We start from the raw sequence: 22,582 nt of genomic DNA on the forward strand, positions 1-22,582 counted from the left end.
AGTTTTCTCTCTGGGGTGGAAGCAATTAACCCTAATTTGCTTTGAGATGCCATAAAATGGATACAAACATCAGTTTGATTATTTATTTGCAAAAAACTTTATTTTTGTCCTAGTTTGTGAAGGAAAATAACCGACTCCAGCATTTGGTTTTGTTATTCAGAAATGTTCTAGGTGGAATTTAAACCGTAAATATATCATGTTAGAAAATATTCTCTGTTAAACTAAAAAAAGCTAAAAGAGGAACACAACAGACAGGATGCTGTCAAAAAGTTGGTGCTTGGAGCTTTTTCTGTGTGTCCCTCAGGAAGGAGTCGTTTCCTGAGGTCCTCCTAACATCACCAGGCGGATGTTGATGTTTAGCTTTCCAGATTGCTCCTGTTAATCTCGTGACGTTCTGGAGATTTGCACAGCAGATCTGTTTAATTGTGTTTGGCTCCATCAGTCGGGCCTGCGGCTCCGATTGTTGGCGTTGGAGCGCATGCCGTTGCAGATCCAAGCGGAGAACAAGCACTTTGCATGTTTCCCACAGTCCCTCCTTTTACTTCCTGTTGGACATGTCCCTCTGTCCGTCCATGGAGGTTTTCACTCAGAGCTTCAGATCGACCCCTGAGAAGGGTAGAGGGGAGTCGTCCTTCTCCAGCACCTGCTGCGTCTGCTGACAGGCCAACAGAATCGCAGCTTTCATGTCTTTCAGAGCGTTTTTATTTGTCATGGCTCCCTCCTGCTGAAATCTGTCATACTGTAGCAGATTTTTTTGCTCATAAAACCAGGGGAGATAAAGCTGCAGATGGCTGTCGTGCTGTGATGATTTACAGTTATTCAGAGACATAAAGACAAAGACGCAGTGGAGGGGAAGGGCTCTGCTTTTTCAGGATCAAACATGTCGCTTTGGAAAAAGTTCAACTCCCAGCGGCAGGTTATTGATGGGTGGAAAATGATGCATGGTTTCATCCCCACCTCCCCCAAATTTTGCTTGTCTCCTTTGCTCAGACACCTCTAAACAAAATTCTTCATCCTGCAGTAGTCGCCGAAGTATAACATGGAGTCTGAGTCCGTGTGTAATTTAATCCCAGAATAAATTCAGCGTTTTGTCATAAAATAAAGTGAGAAAACGGCTTCATGAAGACCCAGAAACAACCACGATAAAGCTGTGGATTAATTTTAGGGTTGGGTTGTAAAGCAATAGCCCGGCCTTTAAACATCCCATTGAGAGCTGATCAATCCATCATGTGGACATGGAAAGACTAAGACACTGCTGTAAAACCGCCAAAACATGGCGTCCGCCCAAACTGACAGGCTGGGAAAGAAGAGCATCAATCAGAGACCAAAACCCAAAGAGAACGGAGAAATAGTGGCAAGGCCTGAAATTTGATCTTTTCACACAATCTGACTGATTTTGATGTTTTTTGCAAAGAGGAAGGGATGTTTATGTGTAAACATTTTAACCATGCACTTTTTTCCCCCTTCTGCATCACAAATAAGCACCTCAACGTGTTGTCCTGACACACAAAATCCAAGTAAAACACATTCAAATTTGTTGCTGCAATGTGATAAAATGAGAGAACATTGCCAGACACTGTAGCTGGCTGCGCTCCAAGTGAAATGTATTGCTTTTCTACTATCAGTGAGTCTCTGGTTATTTATAAAATCAACACAGAGGCAGCTTCCTTGTTCTTCTGGCTGATTTAAAACCTGTCATGATTCCAGCTTCCTTGTGTGGTTCAGCTGTTTCTCTGCAGGAAGCTATAAGAGGACAAACGGTTCCTTTACAGTAAAAATGCTCCAAACATCAGAAGCCTGTTTTTGGTCGGCGTATGCAGAGTCGGCTGGTTAACCTGTCAGCATGTGGACTCTGCAGTCTGAGCTCAGATCTGTCTTCAGGACATCATTACAGCCCTATAGGACACCAATGATGATTAGCCCCCCTGTCCTTTGACCCGTATGCATTCCTCCATGTAGCAGCTCTTTTATGTGTGCTAGCTCAACTGTAAAGGGGGACACGGTTTTCCCAGGTCTGCTCTGTGGCTCCGTCCCGCTTTATTAGAGGTGATTAAACCGGGTGTGCAGCCCAAATTTGTAGATGATGATCTTTCTCACTTTCACAGGTTGCGGCGGAGCGTGTTTCAGCCTCGGCTGTGATTAGATATTGTTGTTAATTTTTTATCCGAAACTCCCTCCTGAGGAGTCAGGTGCTCCGTGCCTTGCAGGGCTCTCACGGATCCAGATTATGTTTCCATTTTTCAACAGGCGTGCGTCAGCCAGATGCGGTATGATGAGCTACTGAGAAATGATTATACACGTGCACCTGATGCAACCTGGACTTTCTTCCAAATTAACAAGCAGTGATTTGATTTAGGGCTGATTATTTATCTTTGTGTGTGTAGCAGTGCAGCGTCTCCATAGACAGCTGCTAATCTATTTCAGCTCTGCTCTGAGGAGTGTCCTGACTCTCCTTATATGGACAGTCATGAGAGCACTGATCCGATCTGCTTTAGCCTTAAACCGCTGTGGAGATGATTAGTTCATCCTCAAAAAACTTGTGCAACTCCTACTGTTACGCATTTAAAAAAACAAAAGAAATATTTGCATTACTTGAAAGCAGAAACATCTTTGCATCTCAGCTGAAATCTTCAAGTAAAAATAAAAAAAGAGGTCCTCTAGGAGTCAAAGGGTCGGAGTTTGGCCTGAGGAGGTCATGATGCTCCCAGAGAAGGCCAGGCGGGCGTGTGTGGGAAGGTGAAGTCCTCCACACATCAAGCTGTGACGTTTGACCCGACCTCTGTGACCTGCAGACTGCACAGCAGGAGGGAGACAAATACTCTGGTCCGTGGGTTTCAGTTTTTGTTGACCATACGTTGAGTAGCTCTGATACTTCTGTTTCAGCTTTGCAGGAGGCCACTTCATTTATTTAGGGAAAGAAGTTAACTAAAACAACCCGGCCCTTTGTGGAAAACTAAATGGTTCTTAGCAGCAACAGATACTTTGCGAGAAGTATTTCCCATCGAAGTGGAGGAATTTTGACTTGCTCTTGTTTGCAGTTGTTTTAATTCAGCAACAATGGAGTGCGTCCAAGCATGAAATTTTTTTTAAGGCCACGTTGCAGCAACTACATTTATGTTCACACTTTGAATAGGCCACTTCAAAACTTCTGTTTTTTTTATTTATTTAGCCATGCACAGATGAATTCGCTTGCTGCTGCTCAGCCCACGTTTGCTTGAGCTGAAGGTCACAAACTGAGACCTCAGAGCAACCCCACACAATCACACTGCCACCACCATGTTTGACTCTTTTTTTTTTTTTTTCTTCCTTAATGCTGTTTTGGTTTTACACCAGATGTAACCAGACACTTGCAACTGCAAAACCATGTGTCACTTTATGTCCACTTCACAATAACAATCCAGTGCTTTATGCTGTTTTATCCCATACAAAAGTAGTTTTCCAGGGCGCTGCAGGTGTAGCTGAGTGCACTGACAGACGTTGCTTACAGTTTGACAGAGTTGTTGTACGAGGAGTGTTTTCTTTCGATTAATCAGTCTCAGGCGTTGAGAGGCTGAAGCTGCTCTCTCTGTACCTATGAATAGATGCTCTAATGACGAGAGTTAGCCAGAGCCCTGTAATTAAAACTCATCTGAACTTGTTCACTCTCTGCCATCTGCTTTCACGGCGATGCGGCTCAGCGCTCTGTTTGCACGGTTTAACCTCGGCGTGTTTTGACCACCTGAAGACTCTTCTTCACGCTCCCCCTCCCTGCTGCTTCTGATGAAATAAACCAACCTCTTCAGCTCAGAGTCGCATGTAAAGCTACACCAGGCTGCCGCTGTCACTGGGAGCACGCCTCCAGCTGGCTGGGATTACTGGTAACCCAGAGTGCTCTCTAATTGGCTCTGATTGATTGATTCGAGTTGCGTCACATGAATGCCTCTGGAGGTCTTGAGGTTTCACTTCCCACTAGGCCGCCCTTCAGCAGGAAGTGTCTTAAAGCATGCAAGAGCCTGCTTGTGAAATATTGTTTGTCTCTCACTTTTGCGTCAGTGTTACACCTCATTAATAATTTTGTGTGTGTGTGTGAAGTGCTTTGTGAACGTATTCATACCACTTAACACATTTGGTCACATTACAGCCACAAACCTGAGTTTATGAGAGATCAACAAAAATCAGTGATTGTTGAGCAGAAGGAAAAGAATAAATGGTGCTACTTAAATGTTTTACAAATAAAAATCTGAAAATTGTTGAGCATATTAGTAATCATCGATACTTGGTTTGTAGAAGCACCTTTCCCTGCAGCTGCATCCTTTTGGGGTTTGTCTTTTCCAGCTTTCCAGATGTAGAAACTGAAATTGTTGTTAATTTCATCAGTCAGATTGGATCAAGAGCTTCTGAGAGTATCAGTCATGGCCTCAGACTCTCAATAGGACTTGGACCATCCTAATGCCTGGATATGCTCTGATCTAAAGCCTTCCATTGTGCATCTGGCTGCATGTTGGAGGCTCATTTTCCACTCTATGTTCAAGCCCTTTGTAGCTTCATAACACACTTTCTTCGAATATCGGCCTTTATTTATCTCCATCCATGATTTATTAGTTCGGAGCATTTTCTGATTTGGGTTGGTGAGTTCAGGATGATCTGTAGTGTTCATTTTCCATCCCATATAGAAAATTGCATCTGAGGTAAAACTTTAGTATTGGTCTCATCTGACCAGAGCTCCTCCTTCCACATGATGTTTGCTTGGCCCCTGCATCGCCTTTAAACGAAAAGAGCTCAGTGAGACAATTAAAGCTTCTCATAGTTTTATTGTGTAACCCTGCTTAATTTTCAAAACTTTCTCCCTGACTTTCGGTATAAGAGGTATGACTGTATTTACAAGGCTCTGTGTCTGTTTGAGTCAGAGAAGCTGACAGATTCGTTTTCGTTTCGGTCTTTAGTCGTCACCTGATCCGTTCTGTTTCTTTGAACACAATGTATCAGGTGGAGATCCCCGCCGCGTCTAACAGGTGTGACTTCAGGTGTGAGGAGATGAGTGGTGCGCTCCAGACGGTATGATGACTGTCCTCCGGACATTGTTAAAGTTGCTGACAGCTCGGCGACGTCTCAACGACTGCTCCTCCCTCTTGAAAAGACGTATTGATGTTTGATTTTTGTTTGACTCACTCATCTGCGAGCAGGTGTGCTGTCTGAAAGCTCTGTGATTCTTCGACTGAGCACCACAAACCAACATCGGGGACAGCGACTTCAAAACGTACTCAGTCCCTTTTGATTCCAACAAGTTTTTCATAAATCTTTGAAAACAAAAATCTAAGAATTGTGTTGCACAGTTCTTTCTTCTATCTAGCCCCTTTCAATTGGAAACCTCTACATCAAATTGAATGCAAACTATTAGTCTCTAGGAATTTACTAAATTAGATTTTTGACTCTTATTTTGCAAACAGCAGGGGGTTTCTGGAAAGTTTTCTATCTGGGTCATGATGTTATTTCGACATACAATGACAGTTTATAAGTTTCCGTTTGAAAGTTGCCGTTTGGGACAGCCGCTGGTTAAAGGTGGTGTTTGTAATGTTCCCTTTCTTTCCTTTTCAGCTTTCCCTGAGGTCATGGTCATCTGGTGATTTTTGTCAAATGGACTCTGTGTCTGCAGCAGCACATGTTTCCATCTCGCTCCCTCTTTAACGGTTATTCTGTTTAAGTTGGCCGGCGTCCAGCTTCAAGGTGTGTTCTGTTTGTCTGGGTTGCTCCATATTAGTTTCCTGAGCAGCGTTATTGGTTGACTTTTATTTTCCTCTTTTCTTTCTGACTCTGCACCAGTTTGAATTCAGCATTTATGTGTTTCGACCAATCCGAACAGAAAAACATTTACCTCGTTTCTCTGGTTGGTTCATTTAAACCTTTGAGGGAAAGGTCATAGGCTGACGTTTGAGATAAAGAGCGGGTCAAGTTGAAGTGCTGACGTGACCGGTAATTGTTTTTTACCTCTTATCACGTCTTGACTCTTGTGCTTAGCTTTGAAAACATTAACAGATGGTTTGTGCTCCCAGTTCAGGAGCTCTGGTTCATTTTCTTTGTTGTGACTGTAGTGAGGATTAATCTGCGTCAAATTCTGTTGATTGTAATAAATCACTTTCATAATCTATCAAATTCAGTCTGAGGAGAAGATTCTTTTCCTTTCCAGTTAGACTTTTAAACGGTAAAAGTAGCATAAGATCATCTCTGAACGTAATTTGTGATTCTGAATTTAATTAAAAGAATGAAATTTCATACGTGATTTGAAAATAAAATGACAAGAATGAGATTATCAAGATAAAGGATTGAGAGATGGTAATCAATAAAGTTAACAATCAAGTTTTTTAACTAAAAAATACAAAACGGACAAAGAACAAATACTCAAAACTTCAATCACTAAAACTGGCTAAAGGAGCTTTTTGGTTTCCAAAACGAAATTTGTATTTTATGACCTTTTTCTGCATTGTAACATTAAAACAATAACCTAAGATGTAGACGATATTAGGCTAAAGTCTTGAGTCGACCCGTCAACAGATTTTGCTGGATGACAAATTGCCCTAAAAGTCATTATGATAAACAATAATATTGTTGTTTTGAAACCATTTTAAAATAATAATGATGTCATTTGCAAGTACACCCTATTGGAGAATAATTAATTTTAATGTCTAACACTAGAACTGGACGATATTTTAAATATTCAAAATAAATAAACAGAACAATTGAAACAACAAATAAAATTAACTGCTCTTCAATAAAGAGGCTAATTGAAACCAAACAACCAGTCTGAATGATATTTGTCATCCAGTGTCTGGACTGGATGACAGAGAGAGTGAGAGGAAAACAATCATGCAGAATTATTGAGCTCGTTTTAATTTATCATGCAGTTAATTGATTTATTGCTTACCATGACAAGCTTTGTTTCGAGGCCACATTTCTGATCTGTCAGCTTTCCCAGCAGCTGACAGCAGCTCCAGTGAACAGACTGTGATTTAGGAGTAACTGCAGGGAAATCGGAGGCGGCTTGTCTTTTGGATTTATGATGAAAATATTTTGTGAAGGCCAGTGTTTCCCATGTTGACATGTATAGTGATGTATTGTAGTGTGTGTGTGTAAGTGGTACACCAGGGGTGTCAAACTCGGTTTCATTTTCGGCCATATCAGAATGAACAAACTACTAAAATATTAATAAACAGCTCTCTGCATTTGACGAGTCTTGAAATTAAATGTTGAACATTGATATAATTTGGCAGAATTCAGAAAGAACTGCTTTGATTTGATTGATAAAATAATATTTAAGCACACAGTTGCTATCTTGAAAGTTCACTAGAGTCTAGAGGGCCTTATAAAAACTCTTGGCAGGCTGGATCTGGCCCCCGGACCTTACGTTCGACACGTGTGGCACACAAATCTAAATGAGGGGAAACAAAGGAGATTTTTGTGAAACATCAAGTCCTCCCACTCTTTGAAGGAAGTGTGAATAGTGCATGTGTATCGGAGTCTTCTCTGAATATAAATATTTTTTATCGTCATTGCTGCAATATTTAAGACATATGTGTCAATTATTTCACAGTGCTGTTCACATATCAGGATGTTCCAACAATATGAGAAAAGATCTCTTGTTGTGATCAGTGTACAGTCCACAGATGTGCAGCAGAAGGATGCTGTCACACTAAATGAAAATCCAACAGCATAATTAAAGTTAACATCCAAGATGTACGCTTTGTTACACTCAGATTTACATCCAGTCCTGATCTACGAAGGACAGAATTGCTGCCTGTTATCGTGAGGTTTGGTGTAGAAGTCTGAAGTTGAGGCAGTTTTTATATCCTAGTGATGAAAAATGAATTGGTCTGCTCTAAAACTTGGCAGCCATTGCACAAACCATTTAATCCCATCATGACATTTACTCAGCAGCGATCTGGACAGCGTGGTAACAGACGGCTCCCTCAGTGTTTGGTTAGTGTGTGAGTGTCTGCCTGTGTGGGCATGTGAAACAGACGCTCCCCACGTCTTTTTGTTCTGTCTGATTATTTTCCCTTCTTCCTTATCAAGCATTGTTATTTCTAGTTTCTCATATCATCTCGCTGCTGGACTGGAACCAAAAAAACCAGTTTCTGACTGCTACAGTACTTCTCATTACCGCCTTTTTTTTTTTTCTTGTGAGTCAGCAGGAATGTGAGGAATGACCTACACGTTTCCCACCCAGCTTTCATTTGCCCATTTTTAGGCATGCCCAAGTGCTTCCTCCCCTTTTTTCCATTCTTTCCCCCCACATTGTCATCCTCAAAGCTCTTATTCCTCTGTTTCCTTCTTTCTTCTACTCTCCAGCTGTCTTTTTCGTCAGCTCAGCACTTTAAATTTCCACAAATTACAGTATATAAAGAAGGCTTCTCTGAGCCAGTGCATATTTTGTCAAACCGCAGCGAGACCTCAAAACTGCCGGCCATCTTCGTCACTGAGACGACCCTCTTCCTCCTCCTCTTCTTCTTCTTCTTCTTCTTCTGTCTTTGGGCCTGGCCGGGGGCATGCCGGCTCTCGTTTCAGCGGATCAGCATGTTGAGCTGAGCTCAACAACCGCAGCCTTTAGTAACTCTGGGCAAACAAAGGTTTCTGTCCTAACTTGGTCCATTGGGTGCTTTTTTTTTTTTTTTTTTTTTTTTAAAGTGATCACAGGTTTTATAAAAAAAAAAAACATGCCAAGGAGCTCCTCAGCTATGCATGTGCAGACAGGTTCCTGCTACAGACCCACAGAGGGAGCCCCCTCCACACCAAACTCTTTGCTTCTTTCTTGATAAGATGAAAGCATCCAGCTTGTCGAGGGGCGGTGCAGCTGTCCTCGGGTGTGCTTTTATAAACTCCTTAATTACCCCTCTTCTGTTTGAAAAGGAGACATTTTCACTAATACGCACTCACAGTGATGAAATGACTCGCAGAGTGTCACACAGCTGAATCTGTGGGGTCTGCCGACGGCATTGGAGAGGGAAACACCTGGATGACAGGTTGACCTGCGGAGCCGAACGCTCTTGTGTTTGTAAAGCTGAGGCACAGCTGTCGGTGGTTCTGTTTCTCATCCTCGGCTCCCTCCCCACGTCGACCTGTCTCGTCTCATTAGTGGAGTCAGAACTCGACTCTGGCCCTTTAACTTTACCCCCACACATCAGATATAAGTCCGGGTTCATTCAGGGCGTCACGCCTCCAGCCTAGAATCTGATCTGGTTAAAAGTCTGAAAGGTGCTCATAGTTTGAAAGCTAAAAAATAATTACATACAGAGAGACTCGCAGTAAAGTCCTGCAAGTTAAGGCTGAAATAGCACATAGCTGCTAGCTCTGCTGGTATCACATTTACCACCCTGTAACTACAGTCACTGCCCAGCAAAACTCCAGGATTTTGACTTTTTCTTTTTTGCAATCAAAATCGCAGATTTTGTTGTGCTACTTCAGACATATTTGCAAGAAATTTTGTTGTATTTTCCTACTTAAAATTACATTCCATTTAAAGTTATATCAGAAATCGATGACTGACACTTTTTACAAGGCACTGAAATTGTGCTCAGTCACGTCTTCATGTCTAGCAAAAACTCGTAATTAAGTCATGCAAATATGCAGCACAAGTGAAAAGTCATCTCTTTTTGCAAGTCAAATATTTGCCATCTCTGTCTGCACCGTTTTGCTCTGGGATCCGTTGTCATGCTCGTCATCTTCTTGCAGCTGGACAGAACCCTGGATCTGGACGAGAGACGCCTCATCCGTTCAGCCATCCGGGAGCTGAGGAGGAGGGAGATCGAGGACATGGAGGCCGCTCTGGCGAGCAAGAGATTCAGACCAACGCACCTGAATCAGCAGGAGGACAAGGAGAACCAGCACAGGTGAGTTCACGCACCCACTCCCACTCATCCCAAATGAGAAATACCTCAAACCAGGTGAAACCGAAGATTACAAAACCAGATGTGGAACTCCTCGACCATTAGGGAAAAAACTCACAAGAGATGGAAAACTGCAGCTGTAGTAAATTTTTCCTTTTTCCTCTTTTTAGTGCTCACATACGAGGTCCCTGCTTACAGTTCCATTAATTTCCCTTTTTTGACCAACTCAGTGTTTTTCCAGCGCATAAGTGAACTGATCCCAGCAGCTGTCACGCTGCAGAGGAATGTAGATGAGCCGATAAGTCAGCAGTAACACTTCTCTACCTCTTCATCTTCTCTGTAAACATGTTTCTGCCCGTCAAATCCAACAACAAACAGGCCAGAGGTTTTCCATCACATTTCTGCATGACTGTGGTTATTTGTTTTCTTAAAATGTATACTAATTTTAAATAAAAAAATAACACTGCTGCTGTAAATTTATTTGCAGTGATAACATCTTTTTAAGTCTCTTAATACTTAAATGTGGTGTGCTTTTTTTAAAATACATTTTTTACTTTGATCGTGTCCGTTTGTGTGTTCATGGCAATGCAAAAAATAAAAAAGTGAAATAAATGTATTTGTTAAACAAAACTTTGAAATGCTTTTATTCCATTTTCTTCTTTGCTGTTTATCTTTTAACAACACAAAACATTGAAAGTCAGTTGCAGATTAATTAATTGTGCATGTCTAGTTTGGCTGGTTGAAATCGTTGAATCCTGAGTGAGTTTAAGGTCAAGGCTGCATTATTGTCGCAGCATGTGGTTTGGACCAAGAAACACTTTAACACTATTTGATGTCAGGCGTAAACTGAGCACTCTACAGTGTCGGGTTTTTTTATCCCCCTTTTCCGTCACTAAATCCTCTTAACAGAGGTAATCATTCCCATTCACGTCGGCACTCAGAGGATTCGAGTTGCAAAAATAACAGAGGTGCCTCGCAGAGGCTGCTGGAGAAATCCTACCTGCTGTCGCACACCCATTCACGTGGGCTCACAAAAAAATAAAATAAAAAAATAACAGCTATTCTCGCACCTCTCGTATGTGGGATGTGAAATATTTAAACTCCAGCAAGCAGCACATTATTCAATAGCAGGGAATGGTGGGGGAAAAATGAGGATAATGAGGGAAGAGAGAACTGAGTCAGAAAGAAGTGAAGTAGTCTGAGGCCAGCAGACGACTGGGTTGTTGCTCGTTACGTCCATGCTTTGCATTTCTGAGTTTATTTCTTCAGGCTGTAAAAACTGTGTGCTGTCCTTTAATAATAAATTAACTGCTTTATTTTTATTTTTTTCTCAGATCAGAATCCAGCAACGACTTGGACGTTCTTTCACAAAAGCTTCAGTCGATCCAGGACGTTGACGAGCTCACAAAAATGGTGACATTTACAAATCAGTCTGTCTTGTTGATTCTGATGTTGTTGCTATATTTTGGTTTCATGGATCCACTAAGCATTTATTGTCCTGCAGCTTCGTGCTGCAGCCGAGTACGAGGAGAGGAAGATGATCCGAGCAGCGATCCGACGGGTCAGGGATGAGCAACTGCAAGGTGAGCCGAGATATGATCGTCTGGGAAACATTTTCCAATGAAGGTTAATTCTTGGGACCCGTTTATGGATTAAAAGCAGCGATGGACTGGAAAGACCTGGAATGAAAGTATTTTCCACAGCTTGATAAGTATAGGAAGAGATTAGAGCATGGAAACGAGTGTGTGTGTGTGTGTGTGTGTATATATATATATATATATATGTATATATATATATATATATTTTTAAAACTTTATTCCTGATTCCATTTTTTAACTTTTGTTCCCTGTCCGTCCATCGTTTAGTTTTGTCTATCCATCTAAATCCATTTCTCTGTCCATCCATCCTCCTTTCATCCATCTCTCCAGCAGTCTTCTGAACTGATAAAAGATGGATAGAACCGTTTGCAGCTTCAACATTTAAAGTGGGATTGTTGTAGTAATATCAACAATAGATTAATTGTAAACATTTTGTATTTGTACTTCAGAAATTGGTTAAAAAGGTTCTGGGAAACCTTTTTATCCTGGAGAAAAGGTCCTGGAGAAGCCTGGAATTTTGACATTGAACGGTGTACAAAACCTACATGAACAATTAAACATTTTTCTCAGTTTTTAAAAATAAATTCAAAGTTAAAATGTTAAATCCCATTGGAAAATATAAATGAACTATTCTGTGCATCATCATTTTTGTTGCCTAACAAGGAGTTGAGCGATGACAGAGTGTGACCTGATGAGGGCGTTAACCTAAAGGTAAAACTCTTCTCACCCCCCTGCTAGATTAAACACAAGGAAAAGATATCATTGTTCTACATAAACATGTAAATGATTCTGATCCGTCTGCTGTATGATTCCTGGTAGAACAATTCCTCTCATTGCTTAGAGCTGTCGGGCCTCGCTCTGCCTTAACCCTTGAGCAAACTTTAAGAACAATGAAAACAAAGCAGCTCCCACCTTGTCAGGTCATGTCAGAATGACTTATCTCATCAGTGTCGAAGTCAGATTACACGCATTCTCACGTGTTTCTTTTGTATTGTCTGAGTTCTACCGTTGTGTGTTTCCAGAGTCTGCGGAGAAAAGCAAAGTTTCTGTCTGCCGCCTGGAGCCGGAAAGCGGTGCGCCCCAGAGCATTGTGGGAGCTGCGGTGAGTACATGCTAATGAAGCAATCAGGGTTTAATTGAGAAAGACATCCCGGCGCATCTGTTGGGTAAGATATGGAGGATCCATTGTCAGCCTCCAGTGACTGAAATGATCTGAGCGTGGACCAGTGTGCGGAGGCAGAGTTTGTTTTGCATGACAACCGTGACCACTGAGGGTTTTTCTTTTTCTTTTCTGCGGACCCAGTGAAGAATGCAGCAATGAACAACAAGAAGGGGCATTGTCACTTGAGTTACGGCTGCGGCCACAGCAGGCGCGTGCACAAACACTCAGAAAACACATGGCTCAGCCGCCACGGACTCAGGAATGTGTTTTTTCAAAAAATCCTCCTAGCAGATCTGGCTGAGGTTGAAGAGGAGGATGCAATTCGCCTTGACTTTGCTGTTTACTCCAGGCCATACATTTTTCTCTAGCAGTCAGCAGCTTCCTTGTTTTTAACTGTGCAGCCATTCATAACCTCAAAGTAAAATCTTGCACCTGTTTGAATTCTCCTTTAGAGGATTTCTTCAGATTTCTCTCACTGTAATGACAAAGCTTTGAAACGTGAAGACCTGAGGCTCTTACAAGGGTCTAGATTTTATCTTGACTGCTGATCCTGATAAAAGCTCTGTGGAGGAAAGTTGCATTTTATCATATACACACATTTCAGGCAGAACTAAGGTTTTCAATGAGGCAAAGTGACTGCTTGCACAGAACCCTTCATTCAAAAGGCCATTCTAAGCCCTTTATGGAAAACAAAATGAACTGGAGTAAAAGAAAATCTCATAAATGAATTAAAATGAAAATAAACAAACGGATGTCGATGTAAGATGAGTAATTTGCTGAAACATGAGAAAAAAGTAACTGATAAAATAATCTTTGACCTTTTTTGTAGGAGAGTTGTGGTTAACAGGAATGTTTTCAGTCCTGATGGTTTCTGTACATCTCAGGGAGTTTTTTTTTTTTTCCAGAGCAAGAAGATTAGAAACTTAAAACTGAAAACCAGGTTCATACTTGATCTACAATGTATTGCCTTGTAGTCAATATCACGACTTTAAACTCATGTATTTATCATAGAGACAGCTGAGTAATTTTAAGGAATGATGGGATCCATTTTTCTGGTATTGGTCAGGACTTTTGCAGAAGTATTTTTGGATGTCCGGCAGCTTCTTGAAGGACCCCATTACAAATGTCTAACTGGAAATGAACAGAAGAACCAGTTTGTCATGTATTGACTGGAAGCCATTTGTTCTGATGCTACATTTAAGAGAGTAGTTGGCTGATTTAATTATAAACTTTTATGATAAGAAATTGGTTCTAGATGCACCTATTTTTCTTAAATGCTCAGGCCTCATTGCGTCTCTCTGATTGCTGATGTCGGGCCTCGTCTCTTTATGACTATGTATGTAAAGGTATATAATTAGTGGAATGTTTAAGATTAATATTATAGTTGTATGATTACCTGATGTCGTGTTCTGCCCTAATCCACATTAACAGCTTTGATTGCTGCAATTTTCAGGACTTGAGGTAAAAATATGTTCTGCATCGACGCGTTAGCAAAGTTCTGTTAGTTCATTTTAAAATGGGCACCACAGTGATGCACTGAAATGCTTCACTGCATTGTTTTCTGCAGCCAATCCGTGTCTGTGGGTCCTCTCTCAGATAGCAGGATGTCAGAGCTAACAGGATGTGCTAACGTCTAATTCTTGTACCTTACTTCCTGTCGGACAGCTGAACAGAGGCGCCGGTGACAAGTTGAGTCGGTTGTAGAGATGAATAAGTGGAATGTGGTTTTTTTTGTTTTGTTTTGTTTTTTTACTTTGGTCTGGGAGAAGACGAGGCCTCCAGCTGTGACCTAGCAGTTTAGTCTTCACCAGAGTGAGGATGTGGCCAAAAACAACTCCAGCCAGCAGCAGCTGGGCTCCTCCACTCACATCACAGCCGCCAATCTCTTTGAGCTCTTCGCAATTGTCTCGCGGAAGATGGTGGTCCAAGATACGCCCCAACGGTAGACGGTCGCACGCAATTGGAGGCAGTGTGATGGCTGCCTCTGATCTGGGCTCTCACTTTGCTACCAGAGGAAAGTTGCTTTGAAATCTCTAGTTTACCACCATTCATTTGTTACTTAGTTGGTTATTGATGACATGCAAGGATAAATAAGATAAAGTCAAAGCTTCTTTTTATTTCATTAGCTTTTTAAAAAGTTGTTTGTATGGCAAAGAGAATTTGGTTTAAGACTATAAAGTTTATTATGTTGTGAAATGCCACAAACATGAAGTTATCGAGGTGAAGTTGATTTCTATGAAAAATGAAGGATTATAGAAAGGAGGAGGTCAAAGCAAAGGCAGAGTGTCAGACGTTAATGTGTCAACCAGGCAGCTCTAACCTGTATGGGAGGGGTGTGTGCGTGTGTGCGTGTGTGTGTGTTTTAGCAGTTCTCACCTTGCAAGGCCCTTTTTTTCCTCAAAAAAACCCCGTTGTGAGGACAGTATTGAAGTGTTGCTCCAGGGTTAGGGATGTACTGGTAATGTTTAGGTTTAGGGTTAAGCTCAAGAAATGAATGAATAAAAGTGAATACAAAGTCCTTGTGAAGACAGAAAGACGTAATGTGTGCGTGTGTGTGGTGGGGGTCACTTCCCTAAGGAGACAGCTTGGGAGGGAGGGGAAGTCAAGGGAGTGGCTTGTTGGTATTGTGTGTGTTTGTGGTGGCGTGAGGGGGGGTGTGGGTGTGTGTGTGATGTGGCGGAGGGAGCAGAGCGGCAGAGTAGCGGACATCCTGACTCCAAACAGGTTACTGCTGAGAGAGACTGGAAGAGACTGGAACTGGGGCAGTAGGTCTGAGGAAAAGGAGGTAAACGTGACTCAGATTTTCTTCCAGCTGGACCGGCTCTCCAGATCAAACGCTCGTCTGACTTTCTGAACCTTTCTGGTTTCTCCTCTAAAGCCTAGAAGGGTTTCCTTAATCAGTCCGAGGCTGTTGGTATCTGATTGGACAGTGGGACGTGCCTGGCTCTGTGTTTACATTTCAGGTCGGTACATACAGATCTGTTTGGCAACAGGTTGATCTCATCACTACATCAATTATTTATGGCTTGAAAGTCATTATAGAATCAAATAATATTGAGTAGACGTTGCAGGGGGAAAATCGTTATTTATTTTTATATTTTTTTATATTTACTGTATTTCATCTGAAACTGGATGCGGTCCGCCGGCTGTTTAGGTGAGTCCAGGTAGGCAGCTGTTTGGTTCCAGACGGTCTTGCTTGTTCTTGTCTGTCCTGTAAGCATTTTTGCAAGAAGAGACCTGAAGAAACAGGAGCTTAATTCTTTGAAACCAAATCCGGCGCTTGCAATAGCGAGGGATTTAGTTGTGTTTGGAGATGAGAAGAGAAAAGAAATTTGATAAAAGGGGAAAAAAAATCTCAAAGGTAGATCATGCTGGTATGCAGAGACTCTGAGCCGAGGACTTGTGGTGGTTTCCTCAGATGATTGCCACTGTAGTGAAGTCACTGGAGCCAAGCCAAGTGTGCGGTTCGTCCGGCTGCAGTAATGGAAAGTGAGCTGCCAGGTTTCTATATTTCTCCTCCACGTGAAGACACACAGGAGCCCTCCACTGCCATGAGCTCACTTGGGTCTAATGGAAAATTGCAGCTTCTTGCACCGGCTGCTGAAGGAGGTGTGTTCCTCTCTCTGTCGTTTTTTTTTGTTTTTTGTTTTTTTTTGTTTTTTTTATTGAATTTTCTCTTTTTTGACATAACAAATTTACACACAACAAACTTAACATTATAACATGTACTTATACACTCTTGCATTCACTCCCACACTCACCCTTCAAACCGGCATTTGTTTGGTTCCAAAAATATCAAAAATCAAAGAAAGAAAAATAACAGAACAATATATGAATAGAAACTGTAGACAAGACAGCCATTAATAAGTTCCACCTTCAGTCCCCATGATCTTCATATATGGCTCCCAGAGAGTCTCAAAATCCTGTTGTTTACCCTTGGCGATGTATGTTAGCTTTTCCAGTCCGAGCGAATTTGCAATTTCCTTCCTCCAGAGTCCCAAGGAGGGTGCATCCATGCCTCTCCAGCATAATGCTATAGATCTTCTGGCTTGAAGAAGTCCATAGTCTATCAATTTAGTTTTCCTCTGTGATTGTTTAAATTCCGCTGGGTATATTCCTAGTACACAGATTTTAACCTCTAATGGGACTTTTACCTTAAACAATTCAGATAGACACCCAATAACATCCTTCCAAAACTTCTGAATTTTAAGACATTCCCACAAACAATGGAGAAGAGTTCCTTTTTCAAACAAACATTTAGTGCAAGTATCTGGAATATCACTGGACATATGATGAAGCTTAACTGGTGTTATATAGGTTCTCATAAGCCATTTATATTGCAACTCTCTGTCGTTTTTACTATTTATTTTAAATTTTTTTGCTGACCTCAGAGGACTCTCTTGTCCCACGCCTTCCTGCGGTGACCAGAAGGGACGGTTGTTTTTCGTTTATGAGTTTGACACAAACCGACCAGGGGCCGGCTGAGACGGGGCCAGGGCGGTTTGTTGCATTGTGGGTCTGCGTCGGTGCAGCTCAGTCGGGTCCTGGCCTTTGGTGCCGGAGGGAAGCCGCTAATGACAGCATGGTGGCTGGCAACAGGTCTGCACTTTGTTTTTATTTCCACTCTATCTTTTTTCACCCTGCCTCACCGTCTGTGAGAAACCCGTTCCCTGTGGTTTTACTGGGAGCTTTGAAAAGATGTCTGTCTGACCGCTGGTTGGAGCAGGGCAGAGTTGGAGGGAGGGGGGACTCGCACTCTTTAATTGAGTTGGTGGCTCAGGGACAGTTATCTCCCTCCCCTCCCGTGAGTTTTGATTGAATGCTTTATTGTGGAGAACAGTGGCCTTTGTTAGTCATCTTGAATTTTGGTGAATTATTGAATGGTGTTTGTCCTCTAAACTCATCAAACACGTTAAGGGCTCATTAAGGGAGCGTTCAGCTAGATTACTGCTTCCCACTGTGGTGTCTCTGACCTTACTAGAGTCTTAGGAGGTCAACGACATGATTTGGCTCACCAGAATGAAGTCTGGGTTTTTATAGAGAAACTACTTTAGATAATCTTTTATGCACTCTTTGGTTTTCAATTTTCTGACGACTAAACTCTGATTTCCACTTGAAAACTCAAGCAAAATGTTGCACAAGTAACTTGCCTTACAAACGTATTTGCATTCCTTTTAACGCAAAGTAGAGTATAATTGTAAATTAGAAGGTTTTTCATTTTTTGCTTTGAACAAATAGTAATCCGAAGTGGTTGGCATAACTATGCACTGCATGCCTTTTACTTAGATGCCCCTAAATAAGAGTTTATGTCATCCACATTACAAAAATTTTTAAAATAATTTATTCTTACACCTCAGATATGGAGTAAAAAGTACATTTTGAGATCAGGATGCACCCAAACCTTTTTAAACTTTTTATTCATTAATTTTGTAAATTACTTAGTGTCTGCACGCCAAAGTGTGTAGTTGTGATTTAAGAGTGTAGATACAAGTGTGTATGCATGTATTTCTTGTTTGTGCAGCTGATTCTCCTGAGGAGGAGCTCGAGGTCATCGAGGTCAGACAGTCCTGTCAGTAGATTTCCTCTTCCACACCTTACCCATCTCTTTTCCATATGCTAAATCACTTCTGCCTCTCCCCAGTGGAAAGTCAGAAAGCTGCAGCATTTTGTTGCAGTCACGCTGGATGCAGTCCTGCCCTCTAATTCTAAAGTTTTTGACCATTAATTGCAGCAAAAAATATATATATTGGAAAATCTTTAAACTTATGTGGGTTTGCTTTGTGAAAGTGGTGCATGCATTAAGTTTCTGAAAAAAAAAAAAAGAAGAGCGAAGAAGAATAATGCTTTCACAGCTGTAGTGAAGATTTTCTTTTGTTTTTTCCACAGGAGTCAGAGAGTCGCAGTGATCTCTGTGCCCCGATCCAGGAGTTACACAGCCAGCGGGCGCAACACAACAGAGAGCTGCAGAGGAAAGGTAGGGGTGCAAATTTTAATTTAATATGCTCAAAAATACTAAAACCCATTTAAAAAAAATCTTCTGTTTATTTAAAAAAGAAAACATATGAAAGTAAGACTTTATCAAAGGATTGTATTGTCTGTGGGTTTTTGTTGTCTGAATCATATTTTTGAAATAAGTAGTTTTATTTAAACCTTTAAGACTTAAGTTTGAAATCTGGGCCTGGATACGTTTGCTTATTTTAGTCGTACGCAGTTCTTTAAATGTCCTGTGAGTAAATATATTTGCCCATTTATCCATAACAACTGGAACTTTCAAATATGTAGCGAGTTATTTTTGCAATTTACCGTCTACTAAAAGAGGGATTAATTTTACCCTCTGCTACTGCGGGGGTGAAATTACCATAATAACCCGAAATTGGCTGGAAAGCGCAACGTCTCTCCTTTTAGAAACAGTTGGAGTTTTTCCCATAGTGCAAAGTGTGACGGAATTACGGAACTGCAAATTTGGCTGGATTGTTGACGACATGTTCGATCTGAAAGGATTAAAGACCCACCAGTTGGAGATTTTACCGCCAATTCTCACATCCTTTGTTTTTGAGAGCTCTGATCTACGGATTTTGAGCTGCAAGTGGCATTTAAATACCGCTGCACCATATAAGCAGAATATTTAATTGTAATGTTGCTGAAAATTGGATAAACACAAAGCATTTTAAATGTCCTTTGATTTTATTCTTTATTTTATTTGCTAGATCAATCTTTTCACTATTATAAGCGTTTCCTCAAAGCGCTGCTGCTCAGCTTAAAATGTCCTTTAGTGTTGGAGAAAGCAGCTTTTTCTCTGCGTGTTGACTGTCGCCCTTACCTCCACGCTTTCATCATATTTACATATCACACTCTGGACATCGGTGAAATACAAGAAGCGAAGTGTATAAACTGTAAACATCCACCTGAAGGTCAACTGTGGGTAAAAATCCGTTGAATCACTAAATCCACACTGACCGCCTTTGTTCCGCGTACCTATAGAAGCTTTTTCCTCTTTGCTGAAGGAGCCGTTCTTCTGCCGGTCAGGAGGTCGTATTAGTTTAGGAACATTAAGCTTATTCATTCGACTTTATTAAGTGTTTAGAGTTCGTCACAGTCTGATTTTTGAAGCGTGGGTTTGTAGTAAATTTATTAAGCTGTTAATCCTCCCATCAACTGACATGAAGTGAAATGAATGCGTACTTTCAGAGAGGAATGAATGCATTTCGTTCACCCGAATCGTTGAATCTACATAGATATTAATGTAAAGAAACAATGATCTGTTGTTTACAAGCAATAAAACAGTTTAAAATGTTTAGACATTTCTCTTTATTGGCCAGAGGAGATGCTTTTCATCCTCTAAGTGTATTTCTGTTGTTTATCTAAGCTTCTGCTCAGGGCGAAGGTCGTAATAAATGTCTTTCTGTGTGGTCTGGCCTGGGCGGGGCTCTCTGTCCTTCACAGTGACCAGGGCTTGGTAGTGTGGGGTTGTGGGGAGGAACATGGCGAAAACCCAACAGCCACACCTCTGCTAAATAAATCCAATACCAAAACAAAACGTGGGCTGTCCCAACGTGGCAGAAAAACTCCCTAGTTCTCGATTTATCCGTACCGTACAATTTAAGTCGGGGTGAAACTAGGATCAGCCGGAGATGACCACCATAGAAAAGCAAAGGGAGAAGGTATACTTTAAAGGGACATGTCAACAAAATCAGTGGACTGTGGTCAGGGTGGGACTGAAGCTGTTGAACTGTTTGAGTGAAAGTGGCAAAAAGACAATCTATTTCTTTTTGAAATACATAGCTTCCTTCCTGACCTAAAAAAAAGCATTTATTTAGACTCTTGCCTTAAAGCAGCAAATGTCCAGCTGCACTGGACTGCAGCAGAAACTGCTCCGTGTAAGTCTATGATTTAGGAAATGAAATGTTTTCAGAGACTCTCAGTGGACTTGACCTTGCATTTTAAGATCCCAAAAGAGACTGAAACACACTTATTACAGTTTCACACAGAAACACAGCGAGGGAACAGAGGTTGGGCCACAATGCACACATTTTTAGAAGCTTTTGTTCTGCTTTAAATAAATCACTGTGGAACAGCCATGGACTGGTTAGCAGCATCAAGTGATGCCAAATTCATTAACAAGCTGTAGTCTCATCTGTTTCAGTCGAACAGTTCTTTTGATTTAAGGTTCTTTTATTGAAATGCCACAAAAAATGCAGGAGTTTTGTCCAGGTGTCCAAATAAATCGTGGTGCTTTTTCTTTGTACTAAGAAGTTGAGTGACTTGTGTAGCTGGTGAACTGGTTTTCCTCCATCTGTTCAGATTGCACCACACCACAGTTTGCTTTGTAATGCCACACTTTGAACAACATCCTCATTGGACCCAACAAATACGACTGGAAACCATAAATTAACCAAAATGCAGAAGAAAATGTCCGCTAAAACATTTCCATTCATCCATTAGCCAACATGCTCAAACCTACTGCGATGGACTGGCTACAGGTCGCCAGTCCATCGCAGTGTTAAAACATTTGTTTAAGCTAAATAAATTATTTGTCGTAGACGGCTACAATCCTCAAACTTTCCTCAGGGACGCTCAGGGAAAGTTGCTTCATCTGACCTTGTTTTTATAGATGATTTGCTAAAATGATTCATTTTTATTCTTTGTTTTGATAGGATTTGTTGATAGTTTGAGGTTCACAGACCAGATACACACAGCAGCCAACACGGCGTGTCATCACTGTGAAAATTAACACAGATTTTCAGAAATGGACCCAGGTCTTACAAATCAACAAAAAAGTTTATTTTTAGTTGGATGCACGATTTGCAGCTGACTAAATCACAGACAACAGACGAGCAGCAGGCATCTGGAGTTGAGTTGAGCCAGGACCTGTGATGTAAAATTACCATGGTTAGGTGCCCAACCCAATAACTGGTACTGAACTGTAAGAAATCATCTTTTTGTATAACATCTGACCTCTAAGGTTTTAAAATAACGGCTTAAAAACGTGATTATGTCCCCTCGATAAATGTTAAAATTTCTTTGCCTCAACATTTCTGGATTTGAAGACTTGATGAGAATCTTGTTTAATAAATAAAATGGTTTATCAAGTTAAGTTTGAATATTATTGGCGGTTGTCCTGAGCTGTTGAGCGAAAAATAAAAACACAAAGCACTCGTGTTGACCTCTCCATAACATGGATTCTCTGGTCAGATGTTCACCCTAAAGGCACCAGAAATAACTCCTGGTTGTTCTTTGTTTTTGCTATATTCTTGTTTGCTGGCAAAAAAAAAAAAACTGCAGCCTTTGTTGCTATTTTCATACATAAAAAGCCTTTCATTATGCAGCCATGGGGTTTTTCCCAGAAAATGTAGAAGAACTGAAATGACAGCTTCCCAGAGTTTAACTCATGAACAATAACGTGAGAGTGTGTTGAAGAGGCAACGTGCTTCGGCTCTTGCTTTAATCATAATTGGGTTTTAGACGAGAACATCATTAGATTTAGACTCATGGCAGCAAATGTTGTACTAATTGTGTACCATAATCACATTTCCTATTCAGATCCTATTACATAATAATCTCATTTTAATTATACAACAGTAGTTTGATAGTTTTATCTCTTATCTGTCAGAAGATGAGAAATATATCCTACATGGCAACTTTGGTTTTCGGGGATGCAGTGAAATTAATAAATACCAATCAGATTATTTCAATGAGTTAGAAAGCGATTCCTTTTGTGTAACTTAGCTTCATAAAAAATTCTAATAAAAATCAGAATCTAATTGCTGTATTTTTTTTTATCAGTCATCACAGTGAAATTAATCTATGGTATTTTTTTTTAATTATTTTTATAACATAGGCAAAAATGTAATAGGAGTACCTGGGATATTTGATCATTTTGATGAGTAATGCTTCATGTGACTGGAAAAATGTCAGGGGGAAGTGTTGCAGTTTTATTTTTCAGTCAGCTGACCAGCAATGTGCAG

At 40.9% G+C, this 22,582-nt stretch overlaps 1 protein-coding gene across 7 annotated transcripts in view; it reads left to right on the forward strand.

Annotated features, from left to right (window-relative positions):
- Positions 1 to 22,582, forward strand: part of smtnb (smoothelin b) — a 54,797-nt gene that overhangs the window by 5,889 nt on the left and 26,326 nt on the right. For 5 of the 7 annotated variants that reach the window (XM_028032843.1, XM_028032845.1, XM_028032846.1 and 2 more), the window contains exons 2-6: positions 9,703 to 9,860; positions 11,192 to 11,270; positions 11,362 to 11,440; positions 12,478 to 12,557; positions 18,504 to 18,591. In XM_028032843.1, the coding sequence (XP_027888644.1) occupies positions 9,703 to 9,860; positions 11,192 to 11,270; positions 11,362 to 11,440; positions 12,478 to 12,557; positions 18,504 to 18,591 (484 nt within the window). Of the gene's footprint in view, positions 1 to 9,702; positions 9,861 to 11,191; positions 11,271 to 11,361; positions 11,441 to 12,477; positions 12,558 to 15,273; positions 15,403 to 15,495; positions 15,581 to 18,503; positions 18,592 to 22,582 lie in introns of those variants that run through there. The other 2 variants (XM_028032848.1, XM_028032847.1) reach the window with 2 other exon arrangements.

Source organism: Xiphophorus couchianus, chromosome 12 (genome assembly GCF_001444195.1).
Source record: "Xiphophorus couchianus chromosome 12, X_couchianus-1.0, whole genome shotgun sequence".
NCBI lineage: Eukaryota > Metazoa > Chordata > Actinopteri > Cyprinodontiformes > Poeciliidae > Xiphophorus > Xiphophorus couchianus.